We start from the raw sequence: 14,060 nt of genomic DNA, 5'->3' as shown, positions 1-14,060 counted from the left end.
CCGGGCCCCCGCCGCCTGCAGCACGGCCCAGAGCTTCGCTGAGAGCGCCCCCCCCCCCCCCGCTCACCCGTGGGCCCCGCCGCTCCCGACCTCACCCGCAGTCGGGCCATCCCCGTGACCACTGGGCCATGACCTCAGAGCCCCCTCTTCATCTCAGAACCTTCTGGGCTTAAATGAGAGCCAGCTGCTCACAAAGACTCAGCAAACCACCGAGCTTCCCAAAACCCCCAAATTCCCACCCAGAGACCTGCAGCCACTAAGGCCCACGTCCGCCCTCCTGGCCCAGCCGTTCCAACGACAAGGGAGCAAAACGCCCTCCCCCTCGGGCGGCCCCCAACCCACACGTGTCGCACGCGCTGGGGACTCCTGACTGACGTGGCTGAGAATCTGCGCCCCAAGCCGGCACGATGCCCCACAACTGATCTTCTAAAAACCACAGGTGTGCTGGGGCCAGTCCCCGGGTGGGAGCCAGCAGGGCCCTCGGGACGCAGACCCTCACAGGGTCACCACCGCTGGCCCGACCCAGTCCGAGGGAGCCAGCTAACAGGCAGGGGTGGGCGCCACCCAGAGCGCAGCCCCCGGCTCTGGGGCAGGGCCACACGACAGGTCCGGGAGGCCGAGGGCAGCTTACAGATGCCCGGACGCGTGCTCTGTTACCAATCAGGACTAGAGCACAGTGGCCAGGCCCCTGGCCTGGCATGGTCGTGGCTTCAGGGCCCCCCACGCAGGGAGGGTCTGTCCTCATGGAGCAGCAGCTGGGCCCCAAGGGGCCTCGGCTCCCCCGCCCCCAGGCCAGGCCAACACGGGACCAAGTGACCTTGGGGTGAGTCTGGGCAGGGGCGGGAGAAGAGAGAAGCGGCCCCGGGTCCGATCTGGGCCCGGGGCACAGAGACTGCGGCTAGCTTCTCCCACACCCCCACTCCTCAGCACCCCCACCCCGAGAGCAATTCTGGGAGTTAACAAAGGAAGCTGGGCCGCAGCCATGCGTGCTTCTGGGCCAGAGCTGGGCGTCCCCACGCCGCTGACCGAGGGGGAGAGGCCGGCGGGCACCTGGGGAGGAAGGGCCCTGAGCGCGTGGTGCAGACCAGGCAGGGTGTGGGGGGCTGTACCCAGCCTCTTCCTCAGTCGGTCAGCGCAAGGGGCTCCCAGGGCCTCCACGTGTCAGGCACGAGCCTGACATGGTCCCCAGGGCGGCTGGTCCCCGAAACCCTGCACACCAGACCTGAGGCCCCCTGCAAGGCCCCCCACGCTGGAGGGCAGAGGGGACACTTCTGGGCTAGGTGCCTCGAGCCCCAGCCTGGCTCCTGCCTACCCCGCTGACCCACGTGGAGGCCCGGCCCGTGGACGAGAGGCCCAGAGCCCAGGGAGGGTCTCACTCACTTCTTTGAACTTGCCCTCCTGGTGCAGCCGGTGGACGTGAGCCAGCAGGGGGCTCCGGTCTGCGTCCTGCAGCTGGAAGATGCTGACCAGTGGCTCCACAAGGCCGGGGGGGCTCTCGGCGAGGAGCTTGACCGCACGGGCCTGCAGCTGCTTCAGCCGTGGGCTGCCCTAGAGGCCCCAGACCCAGCTTCAGCGGAGGCGGCAGCCGGAGTCGCGGGGCCTGATGCGGGCGGGGGGTTGGTGCTTGGGCAGGCCCGGTGCGGCCAGCACCTGCAGCCCAGAGCCAGCGGGTGGATGCTGTGAGTGAGCAGGGGCTGGTGGGCAGGGGCACAGGCAAGGGAGTCGAGGTTGGCCCGGCGTGTGGCTCTCGGGAGGCCGAGAGCCCCCGACCACCATGGGCGACCTCCACCGGCCACAGGGGCCCGGCCAGGTGTGCACGGGAACCCCGCGCCGAGGCCTGGACGGGCTGGGAAGGGGCAGAGGCTGTGGGCCGCGGGCAGGGCTCACCCGGGCCGGCCCCGGGCACGGCTGTGCCTGCAAGCAGCGCTTCAGCTCGCGGGCGACCCAGGCCTCCAGGGAGGGGCCCTTCCCCCGCCAGCCCCGGCTGCCGTCCAGCATGTCCAGGAGGGCGGCGAGCGGGTCCTCCAGGGCGGCGAACCCCCTCTGGGCTTCCTCCCGGAGCTGTGGAGACACAAGGCCTCGCTGCGGTGAGCCCTCCTGCCGGCCTCCCCCACCCGCACGGAGCCGCCCACACCTTCCTGGTCCGCTGCACCCAGGCCGGGCACAAGGACCGTCCAGGCCAACGGCCCTGCAGAGGCTGGGGCTTGCTCCCCAGGCTAGAGCCTGGGCGGAGCTCCTCTGTGCCCTCATCACCCGCGTGGCACGCACGGGGCATGGCGCTGGCCCTTCAGCAACGGTGACAGGTCAGCAGGGCCCAGCAGGCGACAGGAGACGGAAAAAAGGAAAAAACCCCAACGGAAAAATGCCTTTTGTTTACTTTTCTGCCTCCTGTGCTGGGAAGCTCTGGCAGACACGTAAGAGCCGAAAGGCAGAGACAAGAACAGGCGTGATCCCGACGCCCACGTCCGGGGGACAACGCGCACCTCGCCGCCCCCTCTAGAGCAGCCGGGCGTCCTCTGCGTGGCCAGCGGGGCCCGTGCGCGGCCAGCCCGCCACGCCCTGCCCGCTCCGTGGCTCAGGTCACTGCAGCTCCCTTGACAGAGGGCCCGCTGGGGTCCGGGCCAGGGTGGAGCCGCAGGCGTCAGGGGTGAGCTCAGGGGGCCGAAGCCCTCGCACCCAAGGGCCCTCTGGAAGGGGTTGCCCTCGCTGTGGCTGTTGGAACTCACCTGAGATGGCCTCAAACAGACCCTGAGGACAGCTGTCACCCTCCAGGACGGATGGGCAAGGCCACACACACCTCTCAGGGGTCTGAAGGGCACCAGCAGGGGGCCGCGGTTCCCACAGAGCCTGGGGGCCACTGTCCAGCATTGCCCGAGGAGGGGGTGGGGTCTCCACCAGCACCACACCCCTTGCTTGGAAAAAAGAAAGGCCTAGAAGGACCCAGCTCTGGCCTTGGGATTTGGATTTATTTCCACGTGTGCTCAGGAGGTTGGTCCTGGGGACGCCCCTGGGGACCTGGCCCTCAGCCACCAGAGGGAAAAAGCTGCACCAAGGTGAGCTCACATTGAAAAACGACAGGACACACAAGGAACAAGTCACCATGAGTGATGACCACAAGCAGGGCGATCGAAGCTCTAAGAATAGAGAACAATAAGATATCGGTTTGGGAACGAAAATAGAATATAAATATGTCTAAAATTATAAAAGAAAAGAATAATCGAAACTAAGTAAAGAATAAGACGCAAGTGGCCCTGAGCGGTAGCTGCAGCCCTGGGGTGGGCCTCACGCACCAGGGTTGGGCCCCGGGGGTTTACGTCTGGCCCCACGTCGCCCCCCCGTGCTACCCCGGCCCTTGGCGTGGGGGGCTCAGCGTCCATGTCGACGATCCTCCGAGACCCCGGCTGACCTCCCCTCTCCCTCCCCCGGGCCCTCTGGCCTCCGCTCCATCTCCAGACTCCCTGTCCTGTGCGGTCCCCGAAAACTCCGCGTGCTCTGCTGGGCCCCAGCTGCTCTCACGCGGCTGCCCCCTGGGCCCCTCTGCTGTTCCCTCGGCCCCCGGGACACCCTGGCTCATCTGCACCCTCGTCCTCGGGCTCGAGCCGCCGCATCTCCAGCTGCCGGGCCCTTGGTTATCACAAGTGTCCGAGCTTGGACACTGCGCAGCGTGGTGCCGGCTGCTCACAGGAACCCAGGACAAGCTCTGGTGAGCAAACGTGTGTCCCCTCCAGGCGGGAGCTTTCACCAAGTAGGGAACTCAGAGCATTTAAATAACTAACCACAAAACAAGCCTGTCCTGTGCAAAAACCAAAACAGATGGACCGGGCTCCTTCACAGCCAGAAACAAACAGCTAACCGACATCAAGACACAGCCCTGTGTTTCTTTGGAAATGAACAACAGGTTAGTCGAAGGAGACACAGTGAAAATCAGAAAACAAGAAGGACAATGGACTCCTACACATCAAACCGGTGACGAACAGAACTCGGGGGGAAGGTTGTGGCGTTAAATGCAGCATCGGAAACCACGACTCCTGGAAACCGGTGACTTGGGCGTCCGGCTACCTGAAGGCTGAGATCAGACCCGGGAAAGAGGCACAAGGCCTGGGGAGGGCAGCGCTGCCGGGAGACGCGGGGGTCAGGAACCGGGAGGGACCTCCGGCCAAAACCGTGGTGACGTGGAGGAAGCGGACGCTTCCCAGAGAAGTAGATCCAGAGACAGACACTCTGCCCAGGCACAACCACTAGGGAGACCGCCCCCAGGCTTCATTTGCAGGCCCCCCTCCCCCACCGCCCGCGCCCTGCTGCCCCCGGGGCAGCGCCCGGCTCCTCCTCAGGCTCTGCAGGCCGCTGGCTCCTGCCTTCAGTGAACAGGGATGGAGGGTCCTCTCCAGCCAAGCTCACAAGCCGGCTCACCGTGACACCAGGGCAGAGAATACAACCTCACAACGAGCCCGCTCCTAGCAGAAAGGCTGAACAGCACCACAGCCCTGTTTCCTAAGTCTCACCCTCAAGCCACAGGGCACGAAACTGGAAAATCAAAAAACGTTTGGCTTTTGCAAAACCTCTGGATTCTCCAGCTGACAGCTAGAGATGGCTGCTCGCAGGCCTAAGCGCAGGCAGTGGATGGGCCGCTAACTGCCCAAGGCCCCGCAGCTCAGCCGTGCGGGGAGCCCAGGCCTGTCCAGAGAGGAGGCCGGCTGCCGGCCCTCCTCCACCACGAAGCGCCGTGGAAGCCTGGAGCTTACCTGCTCCGGACGCCTGCCCGGCCAGCCTGCCCCATGTCTGGGCACTCTGCCACCCTCAGCAGGCAGCTGGAGGCCAGGCTGGCACGAGAGGACAGGGCCCTCTCCCTCCAGCCCCGCGTGGGCCCCGCGGCCCGTCCTCCCCAGGAGCCAAGGCGGCCTCCCTCGCCCCTTCGCTGCCTCAAGGGAGTAAAGTGCAGGGAAGGAGCGGCCGAGGGCCAGTAACTGCACCACCCCCCGGGGGCCGCGAGGCAGAGTTGCCCTCCTGGCACAGGCCACGGCAGGACATGGTCTGGGCAGTGGCGGCTGCCACTGCAGGACCCCCAAGTGGCCGTGGAAGACCCTGGCAGCCTCCCCGCCAGAGCTCCTCCCGTCGGACCACACGCATCCCCCCGCTGTCCAGACGGGCTGTCCTGCTGGCCCTCTGGGAGAGGGGGCAGCGGGCGAGGCCCGGCAGGTGCCCTGCGCTTCCCAGAAGCTGGTGGTGGGCACAGGCCCTCCCTGCCTGCTCTGAGCGTCCAGCAGGCCTCGTCCCATGGCTCCAATCCCATGCATCCCCCAGAACACTCGGACATGGCAGCCTGCCGAGGCTGGCGGCCAGGTGCCCACACCCCGAGTGCTCACCTGTCCCAGCTCCCGAGTGGACCACAGCGTCTGCAGGGTCTGCAGGAACAGCAGCGGGTCCCGGCCTGAGGGGACAAGACAAGGGCCGAGGAGGGGCTGAGAGGCAGGCGGGGGCCGAGGCCTGGGGGCTCCTGCAGACGCCCCCCCGGCGCCCACGGCCCCGTGCCCTCTCTGCCCCTTCCGCAGGACCGTGGCCCGGCCACCCAGCAGGGCTGCCTCCCGCAGTGCCCACCGGGCTGGGCTTCCCCCGACAGCTCAGGGAGCCTGGCCTCAGATTTAAGCCGCGGCGGGTTCAGAGTGGCCGTGTGAGCGGGGAAGGGGCGTCGGCCGCCGGGGCTAAGTCGGCAGTACTGACTTGGCCCCCCACGGGCAAGGCCCGCCCAGCGGGGTACGCCATCCATACACCCGTCCACTGCCCACCATGTCTGGCCTCTGGCCCCTGCCGAGGCCCCGAAGTGGTTCCGGCCTCTGTCTCCCCCGTCGCCCCTCCGCCCTGTCCCGGCCCCGGGTGAGCCCCATGCAGGCTGGCCACTCCCCAAAGCTTCCCCATCCCCGTGGCCGCTGCTCCCTGAAGCCGCTGTCCCTGCTACAGAACGGGGCGTGGAGTCATGACACAGGGGCCACTCAGCCCAGTGCGGGCCGGGACAGGGGAGGTTGGGGTCACCCTCCTGCTGGAAAAGGGTCGGCGCCCTCAGGCCAGATCCAAGGTCAGTGCCAAGGAGAGCTGGCTGGCCTGGAAAGGTCGCTGCTGCCAGCTCTTGGCTTGGGAAAGAAAGCTGTTTCTGAGGCCAGGGGACCGGGAACCCAGCTCCGAGGTGCCCATGGCCACCAGCGCCCCCTGGCTGCGGGCCCGCCCCTGGGCCTCACGCTCCCTGCACGCCAGGCGGGGCTCCCGCCTCCCCAGAGCCTCACTGCAGCCCTGCCAGCCTCGGCAGCACCTCCCGGGCCTAACCCACTCCCCCACCCCAGCTCCCTGGCAGCTCGAGCCTTGAGGCCCAGCCCCTCCTTGCCTTGCGAGTTCTGCTTCAAAGGCCCGGGCGCTGTAACCTTTCCAGCGCCGCTGAGAAATTACAGACAAACCTTCCGGTTCTTTTTTTTTTTTAACTGAATGACCACACTGTATGTATGTATGTTTTTATTTACCTGGCTGCGCCGGGTCTTAGTTGCGGCATGCGTGCGGGATCTAGTTCCCTGACCAGGGATCGAACCCGGGCCCCCTGCATTGGGAGCTCGGAGTATTAGCCTTCTGGTCCTTTTGTTCAGAACCGGCAGGCACCAGGGCCCAGAGCCCAGGGAGGATGGGAAGGAAAGCAGCCAAGGGGGGTCTGGGCTCCTGGCATGCCCCCGACCCCAGCCCAGGAGGTGGGAGAAGCCCCTGGCACTTAGCCAGGACCTCGGCCACACCTCGCACATGGTGGGGGTCAGGGGTCAGGACCCCAGCCATGCCCTCACATGGTGTGGGTCGGGGTCAGGGGTCAGAGTCAGGACCTGATCATCAGTGCACACACTGGGGCAGGGGAGCCACTAACAGACTCTCCCGGTCAAATCTGGGGGATCAGGATCCCAGGTGGCTTCACCTGCGAATCTACCCAAGAATCAGGGAGACGACGGCAACCTGCTGGCTCCATGCGGGAAGCGGGACGGAGGGAAAGGCTGGGGACCTGAGCCACACCCTGGAGGACAGCCCCCGAGGACACGGGCTCAGGGACCCGGACAAGACACCCGTGTACACCACAGGAGGGTCCGTCCCAGAAAGCAAGGCTGGTTGGACAACTGAAGGTCCATCAGCCTGGTTCGCTAGTGAAATAACGAACGAAAGTCACATGATGCTCTCAATAGATGCAGAACAAGCATCTCTTAAGGGAGAGTTCTAGTTATAGTTTAAGAAATAACTCAGCAAACTTGAAGAGAAGGAACTTCCTTAACCAGACAAAAGGCGTCTATAAAAAAACCCTCAGTGAACACAGAACTCAATGCTGCAAGCGTTCCCCTAAGACGGAAACACCAGGAGGATACCCACTGTGCATTCGACGCCAGTGCAGAGCAGCAAGAAGGAAAAATTAAGGCCATAGAAGTTAGACAGGAAAAAATAAAAACGTCAGCACTCTGATCAATAAACTCTGGCCCCTCCAGACAATGGAATACTATTCAGCACTAAAAAGACATGAGCCATCAAGCCAGGGAAAGACAGGGAGGAAACTTAGATGCAAATCACTAAGTGAGAGAAGCCAATCTGAAAAGGCTGCAGACTATGTACACGGTATGATTCCAACTCTAGGACGTTCTGGAAAAGGCAGAACTATGGAGTCAGTATAAAGATCAGGAGTTGCCGGGGGCTGGGGGGAGGGAGGATGAACAGGAGAGCACAGGGGCTCTTAGGGCAGAGAAACTACTCTATGAGCCTTCAATAGTAGATAACATGCCACTCTGCATTGTCCAAACCCACAGAAACTACACCACCAAGAGTGCGCCCCAAGGTAGACTACAGACTTTGGGTGATGATGGCGTGTCCAGGCAGGTCCCCCACCTGTCACAAGTGTCCCATCTGGTGGGCATGGTGATAACGGGGGAGGTGGTACGTGTGGGAGGGGCAGGGGTAGACGGGAAATCTCCACATTCTTCTCCATTTTGCTGTGAACCGAAAATTGCTCTAAAAAATAGTCTTTAAAAATAAAAACAATACCCCAAAACGTCGTTACGCACTGAACAAATGATTCATTTTTTAGAAAGCAATGAAGAATCTAAAGACAAGTATTAGAATTAATCGATGGACTTATTTCAGCATGGATGGTGAACACAAGGCCAGTATTAAGAAATCCATTGTTGGGACTTCCCTGGCGGTCCAGTGGTTAGGGCTCCACGCTTCCATTGCAGGGGGCCCGGGTTCAATCCCTGGTTGGGGAACCAGGATCCCTCAAGCCACTTTGGTGCGGCCAAAAAAAAAAAAAAAAAGAAAGAAGTCCACTGTTCCCTCCATACTAGCGACAGACAGAAATGAACATTTAAAAAATATCAGGTACAGTAACATAAAAAATTTCAAATTTCTTGGGATAAATGTAACAAAAGAAGTTCATACAAAAAATATAAAATGTCACTGAGAGGGGCTTCCCTGGTGGCACAGTGATTAAGAATCCGCCTGCCAGTGCAGGGGACACGGGTTCGAGCCCTGGTCTGGGAAGATCCCACATGCCGCGGAGCAGCTAAGCCCGTGAGCCACAACTACTGAGCCTGCGCTCTGGAGCCCGCGAGCCACAACTGTTGAGCCGCGTGCCACAACTACTGAAGCCCGCGCGCCTAGAGCCCGTGCTCTGCAACAAGAGAAGCCACCACAGTGAGAAGCCCGTGCACCACAACAAAGAGGAGCCCCCGCTTGCCTCAACTAGGGAAATCCTGCGCGCAGCAACGAAAACCCAATGCGGCAAGAAAGAAAGAAAAGAAAAGAAAGGAAGGAAGGAAAGAAGGAAGGAAGGAAGGAAGGAAGGAAGGAAGGAAGGAAGGAAGAAAGAAAATATCTAATTTAAAAAATATATATAGTAAAAAAGAAAAAGACTCGAACTCCCACGGCCACCTGGGCTGCTGCTCCCTGCCCTGCACGAGCCCTGCTGGTGCCCCAGGAGCCCGCCCCACATGTGCTGCGGCTCAGGCTCTAATGCATGGGGGCCGAGAACCAGGGGGCGGCCAGAGGGCCCAGCTGTAGCACTAGGGTGGCCCGCCCTCTGCCCTGTGCCCTCAGTCCTCGAGCTTCACCCCGCCCACCAGACACCCAGAGCTGCGGGGCTGCCTCCAGGGCTGCTCCTGACGGGCACAGGAGGGACGCAGGGACACGAAGGGCCGGACAGACAGACACCAAGCAGCTAACTTAGTCACCTTCACTCAGGAAAGACGCGTTCTAGAAGAAAATCCAGCTGCCAGGTTAACTCTGTAAAGACCTCTGTCACTTGCTACCATAAAGCTGGTGGTAAGAAACGAAATGGATACTTTTTCCTGGTGGAGCTGGGGGCTGAGCTGGACCGTGGACAGCTGGCCTCCCTCAGGGAGCCACCCAGAGCCCCTCCACCCCTGGGGCCTCCTCGCGTGACCCCGTGACCTGGCCCTGTGGACGCTCAGGGTCTGGATGGGTCAAGGCTCCTACAGCTGGTCTGTCGTCTAACTCGGCACCAGCCGGAGGCAGCATCAGACGTGCTGAGCCCTGGCAGCCTGGACCACACCTGCCTGTCAGCAGGCAGCCTGAAAGCCCAGCGGTGCAGCCAGGATGCCTGCAGCCACCCCCGGGCAGCGGCTGGCAGGCAGCGGCCCTGCCCATGAGCAGAGCAGAGGGGCCAGAGAAGGGGCTGCAGCAGGAGCCCCACCAGTCTGCAGACCTGGCAGCACCTCCAAAGGCCAGCAGGCTCCCTGCTGCCCGCGCGTGGGCAGGACAGGGACACACAGTCCCTCTGCAGAGGCGGGTACTGCCACTATCTCCAGCCCACCGTCGGTCCTCTGGCCTCTGGTCTGGGTTCCGTACGCGTCTGGGAGGGGCTCGAGCCCCGAGCCGGGGTACAGCCAGGACAGAGCTACGGGTGAGGAGATGGAGCCAAACCCCTTGGAGCCCCCACCCTGCGCCCACACCCAGCGGGCCGTGTACGTCTGGCCACGCCGGGCTGCCCACCTGGGAAGTGCGGTGACAAGGTCTTGCTTCATCCAGCAAACCACCCACCCCAGAGACAGACCGCCTATCCCCAGCACAGATGCCCAAACATCAGGCCACACAGCGGTGGGAGGAGAAAAAGACAGCACGGACACCGGCAAGGGAGAGGCAAGCCCTTGCTGTTTGGGGACCCGACCGCACACCTGGAGGCCCCAGGAAGCAGCGAGAGGGGCCCTCCAGCAAACGGGCCCACCCAGGTGGGTGCACGGGAACCGACAAGGAACCTCCGGGTTTCACTAGCAAATCGGAAAATCTGCTGGAAGAAAAGGTGCTACGAACAACTGGACTTTAAAAAGATGACATGCCTAGTTTTAAAAAGTAATAAAAATGTGCAAGATCTATTTTTAAAAGCACTGTTGAGTCTGGCACAGTGGTTAAGAATCCGCCTGCCAATGCAGGGGACAGGGGTTCGAGCCCTGGTCCGGGAAGATCCCACATGCCGCGGAGCAACTCAGCCCGTGCGCCACAACGACTGAGCCTGCGCCCTAGAGCCTGCGAGCCACAACTACGGAGCCCGTGTGCTGCTACTACTGAAGCCTGCGTGCCTGGAGCCCATGCCCCGCAACAAGAGAAGCCACCACAATGAGAAGCCCACGCACCACAGCGAAGAGTAACCCCGGCTCGCTGCAACTAGAGAAAGCCCGCATGCAGCAATGAAGACCCAGCACAGCCAAAGATACATAAATAAATTAAAAACAAAAACAAAAACAAAAAACAGCACTGCTGAAGACAGAGAATAGAGAGAAAGGCAACGGGCCCCAAACAAGAGGTTCATCTCTCAGGATCCCAGACTCTGTGGGTCAGGAATTTAGACGGGCTCCTCCCCAGGGCCTCAGGCACACACCTGAGCCTGGCTCCCAGGGCAAGGCCTCGGGAAGCACCACTCAAGGGTGGAAGCAGACCCCACCTTGCGGGAGGGCGGTGCGGGCGTGCAGCCCTGCCTGACGCTGGGATGAGGTGGCGTCAGATGCCTCTTTGTCCAACCATAAATGTAATGAAATCCAGTAAAAACAGCAATGGATTTCTGTAGAAGCAAACAAGCTATTCTGACGTCTATATGGAAAATAAACAAGAAACGAGAGAAAAGCAACGAGAGGCTTAGTCCTGCCAGATGCAGCAGGTCATAAAACCACCGCCATCAAATAGCGTGATGCAGGCAGGCGAGCAGAGCAGAGAGCTGGGGAGACTCCAAACACGGGAGCTCAGTGTTGCTGGGTGTCCCAGTGGTCCTCTAGGGTGCGATGGACCCACTCCTAATCTCTCACGGCAAAATAAATTCCCCCGGATCGAAGACTAAAAAGGATCACAGCACACATGCCGGCAGTCTTTCATTCACAGATGGAGCTAAGTATAGGGCAACAGCTATTTTTCTCAGGTAAGGAAACAGAAAGGTATGTAACTTGCCCACGGTCACACAGCCAGGAAGGTGGGTGCTGTGTCGCCTGTTTTCACAGCCTCCCTCAGGTCACAGCCCAAGGATGGTTCCACAGCCCCAGGGGCTGGGGGGCCCCCCACCCCAGCCCTGACACAGGGAGGGCCAGGCCTGGAAGTTCTGGGTACGGCACGAGCCTGTGAGGGGCGGTGGGGCGGTGGGGCGGGGACCAGGCTTCCTGGAAGGTTGTGCCTGCCCCTCCCTCCATGCTGAGAAGTGATTCAGCTCTGTCTGCCTGACTTTCGAATTTCCCAAGGAAGGCGGATCCACTGCTGCCCGAGATCCTGGGACCTGCTGGACTTCAGCATGCAGCTTTTCCGATTCAGCTGCACTTGCTCACCCAAGGCCACGATTTCAGGAGAAAAACAATTTTTGACCCCAGTTGACTTCCCAGTTGGAGAATGTTTTCTTGTTCCCAGAGGAGGGGAGGACGGGAGGGAAGGGCCGCAGGTCTTCCCCGGCCTGTCCCTTCCCCTCTTGCCCCCAGCATCAGGACAGGCGGGGGAGGGTGGCATCCAGATGGTCCAGGACAAGCCGAGGCCCTGGGGCCTCGGGTGTCAGAGTCCGGGGGCTACAGATGAGGAGGGTCCTGCTCTTGGCAAAACCAGCAGAGGCGCCAGAAGCGTCCTGGGGGAGGTGCCCAGATCCTGGCAGAGAGATGCCCGCTGCAGAGGGCTTCCCTGGCCTGGGGTCGCGCACAGCAGAAGGCCGGGGGCTGTGTCTGATGCCCAGTCACAACAGGGCGGTGTCAGGGCCTGAAGCCTCTGCACACTGGGGACAGGTGGGGAAAAGCACGGTCTGAAGGTCTGGGGAATTCTGAGCAGAAAACGAGCCCATCGTGGGCGGCTGCGGGTGCCTGGGCGCCCCCCTGGAGACTCTGCTTGGAGCAGGCGGTGTGCGCACCTGCGGAGGACCCCACAGGAGGTGGGGGGCCGACTCCACAAGCCTCTCAGGACCCTGGGGTGGGCGAGCGGAGGTTGGGAAGAGGCCTCAGGTTCCCCACCACCTGCAAGAAGGGGCAGCGCTTTGCTTACTTGCTGGGGGCTCTCCCTCCCACCCCCGTGCCCACCAGAGGACCCCAACCCGGCACAGGGACGGCCCCCCAGGATGCCAGGGGCCAGCAGGGAGGGGCGCCCCACTCTCCAACCGGACACCCGATCGATCCCGGCCCGGGAGGAGCCCCTCCTTCTCCGGCCTTGGTCTCCTCTTCCACATCACCACCTGTCCTCGGCGGGGCAAGAGCAGGCTCCACGTGGCCCCGCGTCTGCCCTGCCCCCGACACTCACCGAGCACAGGAGACACTCAGAAAGAAAGCCTCCCGGAGCCCGCAGACACCACCGCGAGGAGTTTGGGGCTCTTGGAGGAGAAACGGGGGCCAGAGCCTCAGCTCTCTTGGGGCCAGGGACCACGCGGGGTCCTGGGGCTCCCAAGCTGAAAGTGCCAGTCTGGGGGCCCTCACTCTTCAGACACCTCCCAGCCCCTCGTCCTCTCTCCTTCTTGGCAGGACCGATAAGATGCCTTGTGCCCACACTTAGTGTGGGGCGCAGAGCCAGGCTCCAGAGAGAACCCCGCCGTTTCCACCAGCCCCTGCACCCAGCTTCACCCACACTTCAGTGTGGGCTCCCTGAAGTGTCCGTCCCGTCATGGCCAACCCCCGGTGTCAGACATCAGGCAAGTGGCCAGCAGGCGGTCCACTGCAGGACCACGAGGCCACATTTCCCAGGGCAAAGGGAGGTGCCCGCCGCGGCCCTCAGGACAGGAAGGCCGTGGTAGCAGCCACCTGCCTGCTCCCATCCACAACTGAGGCCGCTCCACACGTCCCAGGCCCCCAGAAAGCCACATCGCCTGGACGCCTCCCACCTGGGGTCCCCGCCCGGTGCACATGCATGCACCTGTACACAGACTCCCCCCCCACCCACCCCATGCCCAGTCCTGACAAGTGCAGCCAGGCTGGACCTGGGCCGTGAGGGGTGCAGACTCACCCGTGGGGACACACGCACCACCAGCTGGGTCACCAGCAGTGTCACCAGCAGCAGGCTCTCTGGCGGGCTCTCCAGGGTCCATCCTCAGCGGAAGGCAGGGAGCTGCTCGAGGGACCAGTGGAGAGGGACAGTTAGGCTGCAGGCTCCACACAGCAGGGAACGGGCCCTGACGGGCAGCCATGCAGGGCCCACTTCTGTGCTTGGTGGGGGGTGCTCAGGCGGCCTCGGCTTCCCCGGCTGGACCCGGGACACTTAGCACTGACCTCAGGGGTGGACCCACCGTGAGGACCCCTGAGCCAGCCCTTACGGGCACACCCAGCTCTAAATCACCCAGGCTGGCAACAAGGTGGTACCATTCCCAGGCGGCCAACAGGCTCCTGCCAATGTGTATTTTACACAAGACACTTTTCCACATTCACGGAGATGGTCTAGTTTTTCCTCCTTTGCGGTGTGATTTATGTCACGGTGACACACACGCCACCTCCTGTGTAAACCTGAGTCCTGACACAGGCCTGGAGGGGAGAGCCCTTGGAGCTTTCTCCTCCCCAACTCCCACAAGCTTTTAGCTATTCTTTTGGACGTTTACATTCACATTT

At 62.2% G+C, this 14,060-nt stretch overlaps 1 protein-coding gene across 1 annotated transcript in view; it reads right to left on the bottom strand.

The window, feature by feature from the left end:
- Positions 1-13,546, bottom strand: part of EXD3 (exonuclease 3'-5' domain containing 3) — a 59,976-nt gene extending 46,430 nt beyond the window's left edge. Inside the window, exons 1-4 of the mRNA XM_028497360.1 lie at positions 13,465-13,546; positions 5,364-5,428; positions 1,888-2,061; positions 1,381-1,548 (exon numbers count right to left, since the gene is read on the bottom strand). Coding sequence (XP_028353161.1) covers positions 1,381-1,548; positions 1,888-2,061; positions 5,364-5,428; positions 13,465-13,546 — 489 coding nt within the window. The remainder of the gene's footprint in view (positions 1-1,380; positions 1,549-1,887; positions 2,062-5,363; positions 5,429-13,464) is intronic.
- Between the last annotated feature and the right edge of the window lie 514 nt (positions 13,547-14,060).

Source organism: Physeter macrocephalus, chromosome 13 (genome assembly GCF_002837175.3).
Source record: "Physeter macrocephalus isolate SW-GA chromosome 13, ASM283717v5, whole genome shotgun sequence".
Lineage (NCBI taxonomy): Eukaryota > Metazoa > Chordata > Mammalia > Artiodactyla > Physeteridae > Physeter > Physeter macrocephalus.
This window is presented reverse-complemented; position numbering and strand designations above follow the sequence as displayed.